The sequence below is a fragment of the Pangasianodon hypophthalmus genome, chromosome 10 (genome assembly GCF_027358585.1).
Source record: "Pangasianodon hypophthalmus isolate fPanHyp1 chromosome 10, fPanHyp1.pri, whole genome shotgun sequence".
NCBI lineage: Eukaryota > Metazoa > Chordata > Actinopteri > Siluriformes > Pangasiidae > Pangasianodon > Pangasianodon hypophthalmus.
In genome coordinates, this window is record NC_069719.1 from 19,322,338 (window position 1) to 19,345,263 (window position 22,926).

Sequence of the window (22,926 nt, forward strand, 5' to 3'; positions counted from 1 at the left end):
CAGCAGAACTTTGTCCTCCGCCTCTAGCACAAACTAATAGGGCTCTCAGAGACGTTTGACAGACAGCATTGCTAAAATTCTCCCACAAGTACCAGATTTTTTTTCTTTCTGAAGGAATAATAATCATTTTTTAATACTTTGTACATACTATGATTTATTAGGTCTTTACGTTAGCTATTATTAAGTGAATCAAACGAAATATTTCTGGGAAAGTCCTTGTGTGAATACAGTCCACTCTTAGAAACAAAACAAAACAAACAAAACAAAACAGTTCCTCAAAATGTAGTTTGTCTAAGTTTATTTTATTTTTTTCTTTGGTACCGTCCATCCATGTTTTCTGTCTGAGTAACGCTTAGCTCCACAAATATTCCACTGTCAGAGTATTTTGCATATCTTAGCTTTGTATCAGGTGGACTACTACAGCTCACTCCTGACATGTTTGCCCCTATGTGCAATCCTACCTCGGCAACTAATCCAGAATGGAGCTGCATGACTTATCAACGACAGCTTTTCAACCTCCCCAAGTTCTCCCACACTACCATACTACTTTCGCTCTGCCAAGTTCACAGTTCAAGTTCACGCTCCGCGGTGTGTACATGAGAGTGTGTGTAGCAGGCTTCACCAGCTATGCCACCGTCTCTCTCTCTCTCATTATGGCAGACCCTGAAAGCAAATATTACCTGCTGGTAGCTGACGCTCAACCACGCCCCCACCACCACATTATAATAACTTACAATAAACTATAAATAACATTATAATAAACTTTCTAGCCATACTTCCAAACTCCTGCCAGTCTCTTATACCGACCAGCTTATACCATCCTTCCAACCCTTCAATCTAACTATTGTTCCTGTTCTTCCATCCTGGCAATAGCCATTTAGTAGAGGCAGAGGCAGCAGAGGGTTTCCTTTTCATAGAGAGTTCCAAGGAGTTAATTAGAGAAGGCTCCTTGCCCTGATTAGCTAGATGTTGGTGGTCATTTTTTCTGTTTTCTAGAGTGCTGCAGAGACAGGAGATTTTCCTTTGAGCAGATATTTTGTTGATACCTTCTGAAATGTGAGGGGAACATTGCAGAATAGTAAAAAAAAGTTTCTGACCTAAAACCTTGAAAAGAAATAAGTAATGTATAGTAGGGATGAAATTGAATATGAATACATTATTTAGAATGAACGAATAAAAAAGAAACATGTTCTAAATAGATGCAAATACAGGTATGAATAGGAGAAGGCTTGTCAGAAATGTTCACAGGGCGTCTGGTTGAGACTTGAGGTGTGCATTTGAACTAGGATCCCATAGGACAGAACAAAAAAAATTGCACAAAAGGGAAGTTTTTACTTTCATGTGGGTTTAAATACAGGTAGAGATACAGATATGAATATTTGAAGCACTAAATAGATACATATACAGATATAGACATTGGCGTTGCATTACACCCATAATGTATAGGCATTTTTTATTCTTGATGTTGTGATTCTTCATTTTAGCCACAAAGCCATTATATTCAAGCAGCACAGAAGTCCTTATGTTAACTTATAAAAAAAACTATGAAGAAAAATAAAATCCTGCTGAGAGGTATTCTGGTGATCAAAATGGTGTTGTAGATGATGAACAATGACATGTGTGAGAGGTGTTTTTGTGTGTGTGTGTGTGTGTGTGTATGTGTATGTGTGTGTGCGTTCTGTGTCAGAAGCAGTGGTTAAGAACCATGTTGATCCAGTCCCAGAGGAATGCTGTTAATTACTAGTCACATAGTAGACACACATTAATTAACAATCCAATTACCGCTACGTCCACCTTTCTCCTTTCTGTTGGCCTCTCTCTCTTTTTTTCTCTCTCTCTCTCTTTCTATTTCTTCTTCTAATAAGCTAAAATCAATCAGACAATACAGAAGACAAACATGCAGGCATATACACACACACACATTTCTCTCCTCCCTGTTCAGTGATTATATAACTGCTCACTGATCAACGCATGCTGACTAGTATGAGTCCGGACTTCCCCAGAGCGCTCTCTCTCTCTCTCTCTCTCTCTCTCTCTCTCTCATCCACACGTCTTCTCCTCCTCCTCTTTCTCACACTTCCCCCTTTCTATCTCTCCATCCTCTAACCCTTTCCAACTCAATCTCCTGTTCTGCCTCCCTGTCCACCCCCCTTCCTTTTTTACCTCTCCTCCTTACATACACATTCACAAGACTGCAGCAGTGGGAGACAGAGCTTCCGTGAATCTGTGCATGAGTGTGTGTGTGCGTGTGTGTGGCGTGTGCCGAGAGCGTGTGGATGTGTGAGACACCCTCAGTGATGTGAGAACCTGAGACATATATCCTGGACTTTTCTGGAATTTGAACCCCTCTCCCAAGCTTCTTCAAGCAGATCCTCACTCTAACACTTTCATCTGCTGTGGATGTGCAACACCATCCGTGTCTTTGCACTCACGCACACACACTTTCTGCAGTGTGTGTGTGTGTTTGTGTGTGTAAGGCACAGTTCTGGCATCACCTCGAGCAACACTGCGAGTGTCTCGGCTCCTCGAGCCTCCCCAGAGTGATGCGCTAAGTGAACGGAGATGTCCCAGCACAACGGGAGGCTGCAGCTCTCGCTCTGCTCTCATGCTCCTCTCAGGGTGAGTGTGCCTGCGTTTCTCTTTTCCGCTTGCAATCAGATATGAGAACCGTGCGCCTGATGCGGACAAGCCGATGTCCGAGCAGTCAGCGAGTATGTGCTTGATGGAGATCTGCTCAGCTGATGGTTATGTACCTTTTCTGGGGCTCAGTGAGTTAGTGAATCTGCTAAATCATACTTAGTCTGTTTATATAGTTTTGTTTTCAGTATCTGAAATAACAGTTTTAATTCTCTTACACACAAAAATATATACAGTATTAAAAATTGCTGAATTGGTGTTATTAGCAGAAGCACTGATGTTTTATGTAAGAGGTTTCACAACCCATGGATTACCTGCTTCATCATTTATTATTATCATAGACATTTAATTTAAAAGCATTTATTTTTTAAATCAATGATACAAAAATATGCTCAGGCCCATTTTGGTTACGCATTTTAATCTGTAGTCCAATAGGCTGCAGTCTAAACCATCAAGTGTTGTAATGCTTTTGGTTCCGCAGTTTAAACCAAGAAAGAAGTGGCTGGTTTCAGCAATATCCTGAAGCACATAAGGGTTACTGGGGCCAACTCTGAGTGATGGCAGCTTTACTGGAACATTTACCAATACAGAATGGCTGTGTGTGTGTGTGTGTGTGTGTGTGTATGTGCGTATGAGAGTGTGTGAGTGAGAGAGAAGAATTTCCTTCTTGTCACTGCCTGAGCATGTGATGATATCTTTTTCTCTGTGAGAGAATGATATAGTTCTTCAGTATGCGACAGCAGCTTACATTCTTTCCTCAGAAAATAACTTTCTTGCTCGCATGCTTGCTCACATACATGCCATTGAAAGAAATACCATATTACTTTTCGACCTCTTCTCCAGGAGGATATGAAACTCACCTCTATTTCTCCTTCTCCTTAACCATTGCATCTCTTTCTCTCTCTCTCTCCCCCCTCCCTCACACTGGTGGTTTCCCGCTCATCCTCCTGCTGTCCAAAGGCTTTATCTGGAGGCTTTTTTTTAATCTTCTTTTCTGTCACACCTTTCAAATGTCTGTCCCTGGCAGGATAACGAGATTGTGTTAAATTAGTTACTGTATATCTCACTGTCAAAACCCATCTGAGAAGGCAGCTTTTTTTTTTTTTTTGCCCCCATTGTTCATTTGTCCACAAACACCAGATATTTTAAACGCAGTTTTATATTTGGTGAATGAAACACAAATCATTATTGATATAATAATTCATTTATATATAGATACGTACAGCCTTGTTCATGCCCACATTATGTTCTTTCTTCCTCACTCATTCTATTACTCTCTCTTCTATATGTTCATCTATGTCTAATCCACCCCTCTCGTCTATTTCCATTCATCTGCTTTTTTAGCAGGATTAGCTCTGAGTTTCTAATTCACATCCTTCCCCACCGAGCAGTTGTAATAACAGCCATTTGATCCTACTGTGCTCCTCCTTACTTTGAAACCACGGTCTGCCAATAAGGCAGCTAATCCAATGTCATGAGGAGCATCTTCATGTTGGCAGCAAGAAGAAAAAACAAGTTCAGCTGATTCCTATACAGCAAGAATAGTCAGTGAATACTCATTCATCTGCTAGGCACAGGTATTTTCACAAAAACAGCTGCTATAGTAGACAGTGTGGCTATAAACCCACCAGTGCTGAAAATGCAGCTAGGTCTGACCAAAACACAGGCAGAAGTGATAGACCATTTTTACCAGTTGGCAATTCGTTTTTAAGCATTTCTTATTACTTAATAAACTATATTGATCCAAAAATTTTTGATATTTTCCAATTGCCTTACTATTGCATTTTTTCTTTCTTAAAAATATCTTGTCTACAATGTAGAATTAGTAGCAGTAAGTCAGAAACTGTTTCTTGTTTACTAGCACTTACCAGCTGGTAAAGATGGTCTACTATTTTGACCAGCTTGGCCTGTGTTTTGGCAGCTGGTAGCTGGACAGACTAAGGATCAGGCAAGCTTCATTCAGCCTATCTCAGTGCAGCAGTACTTGAAGTATGCTGGTACTCATCAGTACACAGTATCTGCATTTCTATATTTTACTCTTTTGAATACTTTTTTTTTTTGCATACCAGCACTCATATAGCACTAACACTAATAATAACAGTGTGTCTGGCTACACATCCAAACTAAGTGGAGGTTCACAGCATATAGGAAGTGTGATTGTGTTATTTCAGTAGATTCATATTTAGTTCACTCTTCACTTATGTGCGAGTGAAAAAATAGAGACAGCAACAAATGCAGTGTGACACAAGGGCTCGCATTTTAACCACCTCTAAGGCAGCTGGTGTGGAATGAATCCTTTAAAATGGAAGAGTAAATGCTGCATGTGGCACTCATCAGAAATGCGTTCAGTTTGAATTGGCCTGAATGGAGCCAGAGGATACATCGTCTCGGAATGAGAGTGACCCTGAATTCACACCAGATGCGTAACATAAGGGCAGTTTTATACTTGCCTTTATTTATGCATATGCCAAATAGCAGCTACCTGTATCCTGCGTTCATTCTGTGCATTGATTGCGCACATCCAAAAAAAAAAAAAATTAAGACGTGTGTTGTGCAATACCAATATAAATAGTGGAGGCAGTATAGCGTGATGTGACATGTTCACAACAGACTAAACAAACTAGAACTGTGCTTCAAATTGCATATTTATGCACTATTCTAGACAGTTTTTAAGTAATCCGTATCATGATTAGTGTTTGAATGTAGCCTTCAAACTTACCAAGAATCAGCCTAGATCTTCTATATTAGTAAATACTTCTGAATATATGGTCATGGTTTTCGTTTTTGAGACGCAGCTCATGACAACAATCATGACAATGGCATAAAGTTTTAAAAAGAAACTACCAAAGCTCATGCGTGTGTTTAACATCTCCATGTTGCTGCACAGAGAAAAATATGGGATGAAATTGATGAAGATGTTACACGCTTCTAAGGGTTGCAGCTGCTTGCTGAGAGCGGCGTGTCATTTCTATCGGTCCCATCCACATTTTGCAAGTGTGACTGGCATGTGCTAGTTATCAAGAAAACTAATGCCCAAAGGCACAACCTTGTCAGTGGGATACCTACAGCTGAAGTTGGTCCAGCTTTAATTACAACACAGCTCAATAAAAACATGGAATGAGACAATGAGGCAGTGCAGTCTATTCACCTTGTCTTTTTTCTGGTTATATAAGATTATCATTAACGTGCAAATACTTTTCTATGAAACTACAGGTTGTACTATCATGGCATCTTTTTAGATTACTATTTTTAAATAAAGTTATTTATTTATACTATTCTAAATAAAGCATATAGAAAATTGATTGTATGATTTCAATGAATTTCTATTGAGTTTATGCTTCACTTACAAATGAAATGGAGAGAAAGCAGTACTGGGGCCTCACCTGGCTGTCCGTCACTGCTTTGTGCACATGAACATTTGTGTATCTACATGGTAGTGCAGCCAAGGAAAGGAAAAATGGAGAAATATGGAGAGACTGGTAGCAGAAATACAAAACCTATGACTCATCCATGAGGGACTGTATAGACAATCCTTAAACTTTTAGACTAAATTATTTAATGTAATTATCTAGATCCAAGCAAAGGTTCCAGAGTTCACACTGAGCTAACTTTTCAGCTAACTTCACTTTTCACTTAATGGCAGTGCCCGTGGGATTTTAGATTGGTCGACCATGAGGAATAAGCTTAACGCTACACTAGCTTCAGAAATCATTACACTTTTGGCTAGACTAAGGTTTAGGGCTACTGCATCATTGCCAGTGATGTGGGTGGGGGGGTAGAGATCAGCTCGAGCCACTCACACACCACCTGCAACCTGGGATTATGAAGAGAAAGATAAATCAGGAAGAGGATTAGATACATTATGTCTAATGGAGAAAGAGAGAGAGAGAGAGAAGCACCATGAAATATAACTCTGTCAAAATGACTATGCTTTGTATTAGGATTTTTTAAATAAAACAAGAAGAAGATTTTACGGGGAAATGATCACCAATGTGCCAACTGCCTCCTTGTAAACAGATTCCTTTCTTTAGTGCTACAACTATATAGATGTACAGATTAGAGCAGGGCTGAGGAATAGCATTTCACACTTAACACACAGTGATAGGTTATGATGAGATTAAGAATTGTAAAGAGAAGTGAGTGAAAAAAAAACCCAAACAAAAAGATTATTGTATTTAGCGAAAGTTTTTGCACGGAACACCTCATTAAAATAAAGCCCATGACAGTAAAGCAGTCAGATGACTTTAAAATCTAATATTGAATTTAATTGGGCTTTTGATAAAATGCTGAGCGTTAAAAAAAATAAATAAATAAAGATACCAGCTTGAAGTCAGCAAAGTGTGCCTTCCAAAAAAAACAAGGCAGTGCAAGAAATATCAATAATAACTTCTGGGTGAATAGGAAAGGAGAAGTGGTTATGATGCAGAGAGAAAGGAACAAAACAAACAAAAGAAAAAGCTAACCTACTGTAAAGTGAATGGGTGGAGCTATCCTGCTGTAAACTGAATGGTGGGGCCCTTTAATACTGTATGCATGTCAAAATGTTCACTGTATCTAAAAATAGATGACATATTTTAGACCTTTTTAACACAGATACATATATGTAACAAAATATGAAAAAAGATCTTTCTATTGTTTCTGTGTTTTAGCAGATACAGAAATCTCACTCAAGGGTAGATTAGATTCCTCTAATCTTTGCTTATGGTGCCCTTACATGTAAAATGTATGTACTGTGCTGTCGTCTAATTAATTATTTAGGAGTCTTTATGATTAAGGTAAATGATCCATGTTCATAATAACTAATAGATTGCCAGAACAATGGCTGATAGTAGTGCACCAGATGTTGTTGCACAAATGAAAATACCGATAAATGATGCAAAATGGGTACATAATGTCTTTTATAAAGATGACAGTACAGAAAATAATAACATGAGTGAGATTAATTTTTCTTTATTTCTAATTCAAAAATAGCGCCACCTCACAGGTGTGCCACAAGCATGATGTTAATTGAATTATCAAATCAATGAATCAATCAGCCATTGCCATCTGTTTACAACAGATAACAGATGGTGTTAACAAATGAGAGATAGGTGAGACTGCAGAGGCTGTTAGGAGCCTTGGGCAGACCTTGTACAAAAGTTAGCATCTACACTAAATTCAGTTATAGTTCATACATCTGACTTTCATCACTGGATATATGCTGTATGATCATATTATTAGATTTGGTCAATAAATGCATTAATTTGCCATATCATATTTTGCAACATACATTGTGGGCAGTATATTAAATGTCTCCTTTCATATATTCACTGGTTATCTGTTTGACAGAGCCATCTGCTTATTATTTTGAAAGGCAGAATAGAATTGATGGTATCCTGAGGACAGCTTCATGATATAGTGAGGAAAAGTGTATTACTGTCTACGCAGATGAGCTTACACAGTGAAAATCAGACACCGAAAGACACTGAGACTGCTGGGCAGCTAAAACATGGACATTAATGCTGTAAGTGATTAAGTTGTCCAGAGATGGTCTAAACTGATATTCACTGATGAATTAAGTGTAGAATGTCAAAAACACTGAAAAGTCAACTAGCAATTGCAAATGTGGTATTGTGCATGGGCTGTCAGTCAGAGAAGTGAGTCAATAGGAATAAGTCTGTTTCTCCATCCACTGCCATAAGTAACATTGTTCATAGCATATCAAATCATATCATTTGGCTGGTGAATTAGCTCTTCAACTATGAGTAGGTACGTTCTATCCTGATGTTTCTTTCATTTGTTTTATTTCAACCAGTTCATGAAAAGTCAATTGTGTGCTATTTCATATATTGCATGCATAATTTATTCCATAACAAACAGAATAGTACATTGAAGGGTGCTTTATTAATTTCTGGTCCTTTTAATCGTGAATGCTAGTGCACTAGGGAAATCTTTGGCTGTGTTTTTGATAAGAAATACATAAGTAGCATTATTGAGCCAGTAGAGAAATAATACCCTGAAACATGGCGTTCTTGTAATGTGGTGATTCACTCTGAAGCATTTCCAAGGTGCTTCACAGTAACGCAAGGACACCATGATTTTATAATTATAAAGGAAATATGTGCCTCCTCACCCAGGAAGCACCAATATACCTCATCAAACTGGAAGCCAGAAATGTTCAGGATTTGTCATACAGGAAGCATAAAAAAATTATAGTGACTATACTTCCAATGTAGGTGCTATAAATCTACCTAATTATCCAGTCTCACTTAGTCAATCTTGTCAATAGTCAATCCTGCTAAATAATCAGATTCATTAAATGTTAGAACAGGTTTTCTTCTAGGATTGCCCTGTATTCGGTTCCATAGATCTTGCCTGCACCTCTGGCCAGTTTCTTGTAATGAAAAGCATCCCCAAAACATGAAGCTACCACCACCATGCTTCAATGTGGGAATGGTCTTCTCAAAGTGATGAACAGTGTTGTGTTTCTGCCAAATATAACGTGTTGTAGCAAGACCGAAATGTTCATGTTTTGGTCTCATCAGATCAGACAGTTTTTCCACATGTTTGTTTAGTCTCTAACATGCCTTTTTGCAAACTCCAAATGAGTTGCCACTCTACCATACAGCCTGTATGAAGTGAGAACCAAGACAAACATAGCCTGGACGCTCCACAAAACTAGGCTGTATGCTAGAGTGGTGACTCATATAAAATCCCATTTGGAGTTTGCCAAAAGGCATGTTGGAGGCTAGACAATCATGTGGAAAAACTTTCTTTGATCTGATGCTGTGGATCTCTGCAGCGCCTCCAGAATTATATTAACAGCTATACATGCCCATGCCATAAGATGAGGTGGAATGCTTTAGATCTTGAGCAGTTCCTTCCCTTCTCCATACTCTTCTCTTCCCTTCATTTTGGTACAAGTTGATCTTTGTCTCATCTGTCCATAGGATGTTGTTCTAGAACTGTACACTTTTTTTAAAGATGTTTTGGCAAACTCTTATCTGGTCTTCACATTTTTCAGGCTTACCAAAGGTTTACATCTTGTGATAAACCCTCTGTATTTATGCTGGTGAAGACTTCTCTTGATTGTTGATTTTGACACAGATACAACTACCTCCTGGAGGGAGTCCTTGATCTGGTCAACTGTTATGGAGGGGTTTTTCTTCACCAGGGGAAGAATTCTTCTGGCTTCCACCACAATTCTTATGTGGTTTTCTGTGCCTTTTGGTGTTCCTGAGCTTGCCAGTGCTTTCTTTCTTTTTTTAAAAAAATTGTTGATTTGGCCACACCTAATGTTGTTGCCTATTTGTTAGTTGGTTTATTTTGATTTTTCAGCCTAATGATGGCCTTCCTCACTGACAGTGACAGCCCTTTGGACTTCATATTGAGAGTTAACAACAATAGATTCCAAATGAAAACACTTGAAATCAACTCCAGACCTTTCATCTGCTTACTTGTAAGTGAAATAATGAGGGAATAACACACAACTGGCCATGGAACAGCTGAGCAACCAATTGTCCAATTACTTCTGGTCCCTTACAAAGGTGTTACAACATATAAAAAGTGCTTTAATTCCATCACTGTTTGCACTTTGAGCTGATATTCATTATTTAATTTCATCTCTAATATAATGTTGTTGAGAGCTAAAATAACAATAACTTTATCAATGTCCAAATATGTATGGACCTGACTGTATATAGAGATCACGTGACAATTTGATTATGCACAGGTGGACTACAATCCGCTAATTATGTGACCTCTGATGGCAGCTGGTGCACCTTATTTAGGGGTTTCACAACTATAGGGGTGAATAGTTATGCAATCACAACTTTTAAATTTTTATTGGTAAATAATTTTACAAACTATTCATGACATACTGTAAATTCATGACATGTCATTGCAATTAAGTCCATTTCAGTTCCAGGTTCTAGCACTACAAAATATGGAAAAGTTCAAGTGGGTGAATACTAATTCCAGGCACTGTGTGGTGCACAATGTTTGGCTGCTGTGACATTCCTGGGAATCATACTGTAGTTTCTGTTTAAATGCCCAAAGTAGGGACAAACATGGCACTGCCTTTTATTTTCCACACACAATTTTGTTAGTAGAGCTGAGTCTACTATAAATCTTTCATGGGTAGGATGACGAACAAAAAATGGGCAGGCTGAGGTTCAGGACTGTGAATTCACTGCCATGTCTTCATCCCTCTGCTTTTCTATAGTCTATTACTCACCAGGTTATGTGATTTCAAGCAGTCACTTTATATTTTCCTAATTGCAGCCCTGTCACAAATTGCAAAACTGACACATTTTGCCTGTGACAATTTGTGCAGTAAACAAAGTCTATTTTTTGCAGCAACCCTCCCTAACTGCTTGGCTGTGTTTGTAAGTGAGTTTTCAACCAACTGTTCATTTTGGATGAAGCAAAAAAGACTGGTTTTATGTTACCTCCCTTAATACATTAAGTCAATCAGAAATTCAGAGACATGATTATTTTAATGGTAGATGTCTTACGTGTGAGACAGTTACAAATGTGACAAGGGGAGTTTAATTTGCAACATATGAAATACTGTACTATTCAGGAAGATTTTAAACCTCAGCAAGCATAGACCTTCATCTCTAATGCTACCCGATTGTCCTATCTTAATTAATCTTTTCTTTTTCTATATTTGCTGTCAAAAATGGGACTACATAGTCTAACACCACAAAAGCCCTATCAGCAGGCATACTGTATCTATCTCATTCAGAGCTTTTCTACACACCAAGCATTGCTATAGAGATGAGTCTGAATTCAGCGGGCTCAGTGTCAGCTGTGACTTCCACCTCTAAATAAAACAGGGAGAAAAATGAGCTTTGACTGCCAGGATGTCGTGAGTTAAGCAATAAATAAAACTAGGCCATCTGTGCTGAAGCTGCAATCACTGTCATTTTATGCACTGTATTTCCCCATCTCTCTCTCTCTCTCTCTCTCTCCCTCTCACTTAGGAGTGATGGTTAGTAAGGAGGCAGGCCCCTGCATCCTGTCAAATTCAGAGTCGGACTCAGAGGCCGGAGGTCCAACCCTCGGAAGTGAGAGCAGCAGAAGTGGGAACGTAGTGAACAAAAGAAACAAAGCCCTACAGGTCCGCTTCAAGGACATCTGCGAGGCCCAGAATGAGGCAGCACGTCTAGCCCGGGGTGCCAGGGCGCGCTCTGTTTCATGCAAGGTCGTACACAAGAGGTACATGACCATGCCGGCACGCCGCTCCATACCCAATGTGACCAAGAGCACAGCTGTGCAAACCTCACCCGAATTAAAGAAGCGTTATCAGACTTTCCCCTTTGAGCGCAAAAAGGGGCACACTATCAAACACACTGCTCTAGTAGAGAACTATGAGAACCAGAACAATGGGTTCTTAAGTGAAATACAAGCTACTGAGGAGGAAAGGCCACTTGGGGCAAGGGTACAGAAGACTCGAGTTCTTCTGCACAGTATGCCACCATGTGTTGATGTGCAGGATTTGTGCCCAGATAGCAGCCTTGATTCCTCAGGTCAAGGCAGAGAGACAGATACAAACCTGCACCAACCAGACTCAAAGGAAGAAGAGTGTGTCCAAGGAAGTAGCAAGCACAAAGGATTACCCAATCAGAGTGAAGTGGGAGCAGATCAAGAGCCCAACTGCACCAAAAGCTCCTCCTCATCTTCATCAACACAACCTCTGCAGGACAGAGGTGCCATTTCAAAGGTCACAGGCCCCATTGCATGGACATCTTTGACACAAGTGGAATGTCTGGACAGTCCCTCAGTGCAGTGCAAGCGTAAGAAAGAGCCTGTGCCATTGAATGGTCTGCAGTCTCAGACCTTACCACGTGCAGCCAGCTGCCCCTCCCAGGATACCAGTCAGGCTCACTTCCATGGTAGCTATGGCTTTGGTAGTACAGATACTCGAGAAGTCTCCCGGAGTCACGTGTGTGGGCAGATGATTCCGCTGCCTGGGGCAGATGGAGACGTGAAAGCCCGACTGCAGGCCATGGAGACTCTCATCAGCTCAAGCCAGGAGACCATTAAAGTGCTGCTGGGGGTCATTCAGGAACTAGAGAAAGGAGAGGCACAGCGGGAGGGGTGAGTCACACCCTATATATAAACACATATGCCACTAAAAATGCTACACATGCACAATCACCATATCACAGCAGTTATCTGTGCCTTCTCAATGCAAGGTTCACTGTTCGTGGAGAGATAGATGAGCTTTTGTGAATCTCAATCAGTTGTCAGGGTAATACATGATGTATTGTTGTGATAACCCTTCATAAGACATTGGCACCCTTACAAATACTTCATAAAATACTCTGTCCACGTAATTTATTCCTCTACCATAGGCATGGAGCTGACCTTGACATAATGTCTGTTCACAAAAAACAACCACTGCAGAATAAAGAGTGATTTTATAATCCACTTTGAGAGCATCCTTCCAGTACGTGATGCTTTCAGCAGTGTAGCATTTCCCAAAAACCTACTGTATGGCAGAGCGATGCCATTTCTATGACATAGTCTATGCTTCCATCCCTAGTACCATGGAGTGATCGCAATGAAGACATTTGAATCTAGCTGCCAGAACAGAATCACAACTCAGCCTTGATGACACTCTGTCTCAGAGCAGTGCTTGCTTACAGCTGGGCCACTTTTGGCCCAAAAACGTCAGACAAACAATAGTTGCATTTGAGCCATTTATAAACTTTTATAGCTTTTCTAGCATATAAGCTTTTAAAGCTTTTAACCCTTTTAAAGGCCCAGCTTATTATTTAGTTATTCAAATTAAAGCATATTTTTCTGTAACTACTATGAACTACATTGAAACTATTAGGAAATGTCTGAGGTTATGAGAGTATGCAATGTAAATTTGGACCTGGTGAAGGTTCTGGGTCTTTAAGGGGTTAATGCACTTTTGGCTCAGGCTTGCAGATGATATTATGCTAGCCAGTGGAAATGTTAATATACAAACATCACATACAGCTGAAAGCGAAAGCCATTGAGAGTGAATTCTGGGATTCTCAATTTGCCAGCACTGCTACAGAGTTATATATGTGTGTGCCAAGTTTGTAATACACTGATACTACTCAAACATGCATGTGTTATCTATGTATTATATACTAGAATTACAAGTATACTACAAGTGTCATGTACTATCATTACTATGATACATAGTGAAGACAGTCAATACTATCATTATATAACAAATAGCTTGTTAGCTCAGGGGCGTCACACTCGTTTCAGGTTACAGGCCACATTCCACTTAGTCCAGTGTCAAGTGGGTCAGACCAAAAAAAAAAAAACATAATACATCAACAACTTCTCTTAAAAGTGTTTATTTACTGGTATTTACCTGAAAGTATGGTCCGTAATATTGAGGGGAAAAATAAATACAGTCTGCAAAATAATTTACAAATAAAAGTTAAAAAGATTGCATAAATATTCACCCCCATTGCTTTGAAATCTCTAATTTAATTCTTTTCTTGGAAAGATACATGGTTATAGCATACCATTTTCAGCTTGCTAATGAAGAATTACATACACTATATGGCCAAAAGTTTGTGGACACCTGATCAATCACAATCATAAGTGCTTTTTGAACATCCCATTCTGGATTTAGTCCCCCTTTGCTGTTATAATAACCTCCACTCTTCTGGGAAGATTTTCCACTAGATTTTGGAGCATGGCTGTGAGGATTAAGCCATAAGAGTGTTAGCATGGTGAGGCACTGATATCAGGTGGGGAAGCCTGGGGCGCAGTTGGCATTCCAGTTCATCCAAAAGATGTTCAGTGGGGTTGAGGTCAGGACTGTGCGGGCCACTTGAGTTCTTCCACACCAACCTTGACAACAATGTCTTTAGGGTCCTAGCTTTGTGCACAGGAGCATTGTCATGCTGGAACATGTTTGAAGGGGAATCTTAAAGCTACAGCATACAAAGACATTCACGACTATTGTGTGCTTTCTACTTTGTGGCAACAGTTTGGCAGAGACCCACATATGGGTTTAATGGACAGATGTCCACATACTTTTGGCCATATAGTGTATCTTAAGCACATTTTGTCTGTAGCTGAGTTCATGGCCCTGTGTTTATTGCTCTATTTTTCCCCCATTGGAATTTACAGAGACTAGCTCGTTTTCCCAAATATTTCAATGTAGTTACATTCCGCAAGACAAATTTAATTTACAAATTGAATTCTATATTCAATTGGTGGCCAGATTAGAACCTTTTTTGGGCCAGTCCCATCCTGTGGCCATATGTTTGACATCCTTGGTTTAGCGTAACACCTTGGGTACCTGTTGAATCTTTTACCCAGAAATACATTTTCCCTGAAGTATTTTAAATTGGCTACTCACCCTCGGCAGTGAACCTGGGCTAAACCCCCTTTGTATCAGCATAAAAGGGCCATCAGGGCTGTGTGTAGGGTAGCTAATGGCTTTAAAACCTGCTCCACATAGACACAGAAACAGTGGAGTACTGGCTAATTCCCCACCAGGAGAGAAGCAAAAGCCCTGCCTGGTCTTGGAAGCACAAAACCACCACTCAAACAGCCTCAATTAGTAGTGCCTCATCAGGCAGGCCTTTCATCTTCCAAAGGAGTATGGCCCTCTGTGTGTATGTGTGTGTGTGTGTGTGTGTGGATGTTAGAGAGCCTTCCTACCATTCTGCAGTTATTATTAGAGTGACACCCTCTGATCCCCTACTCAGGCTTGTGCTGTCTTTAAAGCAGCTGTGTTCATGAGGGGAAGCAGAGCAGCAGGGGCATCTAAAAGCTCCTGTTTGTCTCAGCTGGCCAGGAAAGCTGCCGCCAAGGGATTTTCTGTGTTTCTCAGACTGTGAGCATTGAATTTAGACTTAAACCAAATGGCAGCATGGCCCAGACAGGCAAGGTGGACAGAGCTGAAAAAGCAGAGTGTTCAGCAGTTCTGGTATTATATTGCCATCTAATATATAATGATCACTAAGATGGACTTAGCTTTCCATAGAATCTTGAAGAGTCTACACTAGGGGTGCAACTCAATGCCTCTATATGTATCTGTATATGTTCACTGCTCCAAATATTATATTTGTATCTGTATTCTGTTTTTTTTTAATTAAATATGAATCCTACCACTACGCCCCCAGAAACACTGGAAAAAAGTCAGAGGTAGAAATGCCAGCACTGGAAATATGATCTGTGACTTCTGGCTGTGACAGAACCTCGACATCATATCTCCCAAGTGTTTTTAATCCTGCTTGTGCGGTTATAATTTTTGTTTGTACCAGCCTGCAATATTTTATAACACATTTAGTTGGTTCTATTTCACAAAATATAACCAGTAGCCTAATTTAAGCCACTGCCACCCTAACCAAGCAGTTACTCCGGACTGCCACATATTCATGTTAATAAACTTGTTTGTTTTTTTTTTAATTTGAGCTTCAAATCTGAACACTTGCTTGCACCCACTTGAAAGTACAAACCTCCTTTTCTGTTTTAGTTGTCCATGGGATCCGAGTCCTGATACACATTTCTAGTCTCAACCTGATGCCATGTGAAACTTTCTGGCAAGTTAAAAATTAGTAGTGCACCACCTGTTCATACACCCCTAGTCTCAAACATCTCTAGTCTACACTATTTTATTTAGTGAGTACTAATTGATTTGTACAGTAAAAATTTGGCACTTCTACTGTACTCTGTGCCACACTTCCCAGACTAATACATTAGAGACCCAGACGTGATTCTGACATTATTTTGACTGTCTCACAGATGGCAGCAATACTTAACTGTCTCTGGGAGTAATCATTTTGCTTGATGGTATTCATTTTGAGGGTACATTAGCTAATAGCAGGCGTTTTTGCAACAGTACTTTCCAAGGACTGTTGTTCCACAATGTATCCAAAAAGAAATTCAGCAGCCCAAACCAATTTCTGATCATTATCACGGCTGGCTCGTTAGCATGTCAATTACGCAACAGTCTATCCAGACTGGCAACAGATTGCCTGTAGCTGGCTGACAATAGTGCTCACAAAGCAACCCCCTGCAGGGATGCCATATTTGACAAAACCTGCATTTTTCAGTGCCTTCTCATGTTCATAGAGAATACACACAGGGTGTACATTTGAAAAGATGTGCTTCTGCTGGTACAGTGGATATAAAAAGTCTACACACCCCTGTTACAATACCAAGATAAATGTCATAAAAGATAAAAAGATAAAATGTCAGAAATTTTCCTGTCCTCAATGTGAAATTACAATGTATAAAATTAAGTGAAAATCAATCAGAACCATTTTAGGAAAAAATAGGAAAAATAAAAAAGTTACAATAACCTTGTCGCATAAGTGTGCACACCCTTTATAATTGGGGATTCAAAATGAACCAATCACATTCAATCTCATGTTCAAAAGTAATTATCACACAGCTGTCATCAATTAAATTATTCTGATTAATCCCAAATAAATATCAGCTCTATCTGAGAGCTGTAGGATTTTCTTGACATCATTTTGGTTTCATCTGACTGCTGAAGCCATGGTCTGGAAAGAGATTACGAAGCCTGTACAGGGTCCCACTGTCAAAAGGAATCGATCAGGAGAGGGGTACAAAAAAATTCCAAAACATTTGATATACCATGGAGCACTGTGAAGGCCATCATCAACAAGTGGCGAAAATGGAGCACCACAGTGACATTACTAAGAACAGGACATCCTTCCGAAATTTACAGAAGAACAAGACAAAAACTTACCAGGGAGGCTGCCAAGAGACCTACAGCAACATTAAAGAAGCTGCAGGAATATGTGACGAGTACTGATTACTCTCTGCATGTGATAACAATCTCTCATATTCTTCACATGTCTGTGTTATGGGGTAGGGTGGATAGATGGAAGCCCTTTCTAACAAAAAAAACATCCAAGCCCAACTAAATCACCCCAAAGCATGTGGCAAAATGTGTTATGGTCTGATGAGACCAATTCCAAAAGGTATGTTTGGTGCAAAAAAAAAAGTACATCAACAAAAGAACACTATACCCACGGTGAAGCATGGTGGTGGCAGCATCATGCTTTAGGGCTGCTTTTCTTCAGCCGGAACTGGGGCTTTTATCAAGGTGGAGGGAGTCATGAACAGCTACGGATACCAGCCGATTTTAGTGCAAAACATTCAGGCATCTGCTAGTAAGCTGAAAATGAAAAGGAGTTTCACCTTTCAGCATGACAATGACCCAAAGCATACATCCAAATCAACAAAAGAAAGGCTTAACCAAAAGAAGATCAATGTTTTGAATGGCCTAGCCAGAGCCCAGACCTGAATCCAACTAAAAATCTGTGGGCTGACCTGAAGCGGGCTGTGCACAGGAGATGCCTTTACAATTTGATGGATCTAGAATGTTTTAGCAGGAAAGAGTGGGAAAATATTGCCAAGTCAAGATGTGCCATGCTGAAAGACTCTTACTCAAAAAGACTGAGTGGTGTAATAAAATCAAAAGGTGCTTCAACAAAATATTAGTTTAGGAGTGTGCACACTTATGCAACTAGGTTGTTGTAAGTTTTTTTTATTTTTCTTCCTTTTCCCTAAAAAGTTTCGGATTGGTTTTCACTTTAATTTTATAATTTGCAATTGCACATTAAAGGTAGATCTGCCATTTTAACAGGGGTGTGTAGAATTTTTATATCCACTGTATATAATTATAGATTGTATAAAAAGTCATTTGCCACCTTAGAAATAGGGGTGAAATGTTGACAATGTTGTGCAAAATCAATAAGCCAGTGTTATTTTGTTACAATTTATGTTGCAACTCTTTTTGTTCATCTCTAAAAACAGGTTAGCAGTGGGCTTGTCGGGAAGCAAGGGTCATAACATAAATCAAAGTGAATAGCCACCAGTTTTGTCAGTTAAAATTGAATGTTTTGAAACAGAAAAAAGAAGCTGCTGGACAGTTAGCATTGGGGTAAAGCAAGGTCCATGAAGACATGGTTTACCAAGGTCGTTGTGGAAGAATTCAAGTGGGCTGCACAGGGCCCTGACCTCAACCCCAATTAACACCTTTGGGATGTATTTGAACACTGACTGCATGCCAGGCTTCCTCACCCGAAATCAGTGCCTGACCTCACTTATGCTCTTGTGGCTGAATGAGCACAGATCCCCACAGCAATGTTCTAATATGTAGTGGAAAGCCTTCCCAGAAGAGTGGAGGCTATTCTAGAAGGAAAGGGAGGTCCAACTCCATCTTAATGCAGATGGTTTCAGAATGAGATGTTCACCAAGCACATATGGGTGTGATGGTCAGGTGTCCACATACTTTTGGCCATATAGTGCATGTCAAGTACATTCAAGCATAGTGCTTATATAGAGAATTCACAAAGCTAGCATAAAGCTATAGTACACATAGGTTTTGAACTACCATACAGGTAAGAATCAACAAAGCATGAAGCTAGCATAAAGCTGGGATATGTGAAGCCAGGGTGGTTTAATGTACTATAATATATACATTTTTAAATAAGAAACTACACATATTTTTATCATTTGATATCAGTACTTGTTGCATGTGCAACCTAGCCATAATCAGCAGTCATTATTTCACTCTCACTGGCATTGAAGTTTGGTATCAGCCAACTATCATGACTGTCAAAATGCATTCCAACATTCCAGCTCATTCTGTCTCAGAACACTAAACAAAGATGACAACAAATTAGAAGTCATTTTAGCTCAGATATAATCTGTATCAGTGCTATCTAGAATATGTATCAGGTTTCCAAGAAGAATCACTGAAGACAAAAAAGAAGGGTACAGCAAAACATGTGCATCTTACACCAAAATGTTTGCTTAATTATCTTCATTTATTGTAATAAATGTTTATTAATTATAACTTTCTCCACATGGATTTCTGAATTGACAGGTAAAACTGAAGTGATAGATGGAGTGAATTTCAGGCTCTGATTATAGATAGTTAAATAATAATGAGTAGCTGTTAATTTGCAGGTAATTTTGTATAGTGAAACAGGTTTCTCCTAGCAGCATTGTGTTTTTCAGCCATCGCTCTTTTGCATATTAATACAAACAAATAATGAAAATGATGCCACCATGATCCAAATCTCAGCGGCACACTGAAACACTGCATGGAGCCAATGTAAAGCAACATGAACATATTTTAATGCAGTGTGTAATGTAAGGCAGGCTGTAGCTGCCAGGGTGTTTTTCACAGGTTAATGATGAAGCATGGTGTCGTGCTCCCTGACTGTAAACCCAGGGCTCCACTCCAAAAAGCCTCTCCTAGTGTGAACTGAGCTAAAGCCTACAGTTAGCACAAGATGTTGTGCCAGCTCCCTGCAGCAAAGTATAGTGGAAAGACAAGAGCCCTTCTGTAAACACTTAGATAGCACATTCAAAAATGTCACAACCCCACGAATGCTTAGTTCGTTTAGCATGATGTTTTCTCGCACTTTGACAGATCAAGTACTTAAAGCCTTAGCAGTTCCTACTTGAAATGGTACAAAAGAAAGATGTTTTGTTGATTCACATGTTGGGTTCTAAAGAGAAGCCCAAAACATTTTGTCAGTTTTTTTTTTTTATTTTTATTTTTTTTAACACACGTTTATATATACAGTCATAAGTTTTGGCCTCAACCTGTTTGCGACCGTCCTTTAGAAAAAATTTTCTGCAGACCGCCATGGCACAGAAATGATAAGGAGTTCAATCAAATAATGGCTGCATTAATACAACGGTAATATAATTTCTTCTTTTTGGTATAGGTTTGTGCAGTTCTTATTAGAAATCCTATTAAATGTTAAACCCCAAAAGAATATGAATAGTTTGGTAGCCTTAAGACTGAAATCTGTAAGTCAGCAAATATTGCAAATAAATTGAGCATACACCTTAGATAAAGCTTTATATTAGGGGTGAAATGCAACATCGCTATCTGTATATGTATCTGTATCTGGTTAGTGCACGGGACTGCTCTTTAATAATCTAGAGCTGGTTTTTTTTTGTTTATACTATATACAAATGACTGTAGTAGCCTAATTTAAACCACTGTGATTTTGCCCAGGCAGTTACTAAGGAGGAATGAATGCTAAATGTATTGTACAGCAACTCACATTTACATTAATGAACATAGTCTTTCTTTGTCCTGCATCCCAGCCGCATCCCAGCTTCATATCTTACCAAGCTCTTACCCATTTGAAACTACAAACCTCCTGCTTGTGTCCTGCATGATCCCAGTCACAGTGCAGACCTCTGATGTCCTGTGTGGGCAAGCTATCTATAAAACCCCCAAAAACAACAAAAACAAAACAAGTGCACATCCTATTCATATACATTGTGTCCAAAAGTCTGAGCCCACTAGTGAAACCCACACCCCTGATAACATCTGCTGAATGTATTCTAAGTATAATACATTTTTTTAATAGAATTTTGATTACATTTAGTAGTTAAAGTAGGCTTGACTATAATATAAGCATAAATTCCTGGTATAATGCATACATATTGTTTGGTCAGACATGATTGGACAGTCAGTAATGATACTCAAACCCTGTCATGCCGCATACGTACAGAGGGGTCCAACAGTCTGAGAGCACGAGTGAAAATGCTTCTATTTTGCATTCTTTTCTAATTTAATACAACAATTTTCAATAAAAATTATATTATTGACAACAGTGTGAGTGAAAAGTAGAATCTTTGAAATATTTACATGAAGAGTTTCTTAGTATTTGGTATGTCCCTTTTTTGCTTTAATGAGTGTGAACTTGAGCTGACATGGTCTCCATAAGTTTGTGCAAAACCTTATGATCCATTTTAGATAAAATCCATCAGAGTGTCATCTGAACACATGCTTCAATAGAAGAGATTAAGCATGAGGAAAATCTGACCTTTTGTACATAGCAGTTATCATGGTCAATATCACAAATATTCTAGAAATAGGACATAGAAATAGTGCAGAATCTTGAATATTAAATATTCAAGATATTGAACAATTAGTTTCTTTCTTTTATATAGTTCAAAATTCTAAACCTTGTTTATTTCCAATTTTAAATAAAAAAAATCAGATTTTCAATGTGGTCTCAGACTTCTGGACACCACTGTATATATTTACATCTCTTTAAAAACACATTATCTGATCATTCTGAATACTCTTTGTATTCTGTTACATCCCTAATTTACACTGATCTTCATTTTTTTCATATATCAGATAATCTTCATCTACGCTAGGCAAATGTAGGGTATGTGACGTGGCACATACAACAGCACCAGCTGTTTTACATGGAACTACGTACAGAATATCAATGACCACCATGACGCTCCAGTGCACTGACAAATAAAGTGATGCAATTAAGTTTTCATTAAGCTTTAATGAAAAGGCATAACTGCATGGCTTCTGGGTGCTGAGCATTATTTTCTCAGGAGAAATGAGACTCTCCTGTCATGGCAGCATACAAATAATACATCAAACTGCGATAACTTGGCCAGGGTGATGTGTAGCCAAATTCCTTGCTGTGCATATTCACATCAGCCGAGCCATAGCCAAGGGCCTGTCAAGAGAACACTGGATACTTGATGCCCATCTGTAATCCTGGGAAGATGGATTGGATGCTGCCCTCCTGCAGCTACTTAGTATTAAGCAATCAGGGGCATCGTAGACCATTTTATCTAGCGCTGTTTATTTAGTTGATACGAACAGCGCACATGTACGTGTTCCTGCACGTAAGCTACCAGGTTCATGCTTTAACGTCAGCTAGTTGATTTTAAATGTAGTGCATTCACTAGCTGCATTAATTACCTGGCATGGAGTAGGGTTGTAAAGGAGAGTGGGTATTGTTTCAGTTTGGAAAAGCACTTCTCTATAGCTGTAGGTAAAGTATGTTTCATTATCTTCACTGCATCAGGATTCCTTGTTGTCCGCCACTTATAGTGGCTGATTATCACTAACAATATACTGAGTAAGAGCTGTTATTTCCACTCTCCTACACTCACCTACATTTTTTCTCACCTGTTGTCTGTTTATTTAAATGGCAGCGTGGGCTTGTGTCACATGCCACAAGTGTCACATGGACTTGGTTGTTGGTATCAGAGCATTTTTACAATTAAATAAGCATGGTATTGGACTGGTCAAACATTTTGTGCCTATATTTCATTATGTGAGTGTTGACCTTCAGTGGAATAAAAGTGGGTGGAGCAGGTAGCATTGCTAACTCACAGCACCACAGTCCAGGGTTATTTTCTATTCAGAATTTTGCATGTGTCTGCGTCAGTTTCCTTTGAGTTCTCCAGTTTCCTCACACCTCCCAACAACATGCTAGGTGGTGGACTGGCTGGTCTAAATTACTCTAGGTG

At 39.2% G+C, this 22,926-nt stretch overlaps 1 protein-coding gene across 1 annotated transcript in view; it reads left to right on the forward strand.

The window, feature by feature from the left end:
• Positions 1 to 2,141: 2,141 nt before the first annotated feature.
• Positions 2,142 to 22,926, forward strand: part of insyn2ab (inhibitory synaptic factor 2Ab) — a 33,914-nt gene continuing 13,129 nt past the window's right edge. The window contains exons 1-2 of the mRNA XM_026934437.3: positions 2,142 to 2,619; positions 11,604 to 12,720. Coding sequence (XP_026790238.1) covers positions 11,609 to 12,720 — 1,112 coding nt within the window. The 5' untranslated portion in view covers positions 2,142 to 2,619; positions 11,604 to 11,608. The remainder of the gene's footprint in view (positions 2,620 to 11,603; positions 12,721 to 22,926) is intronic.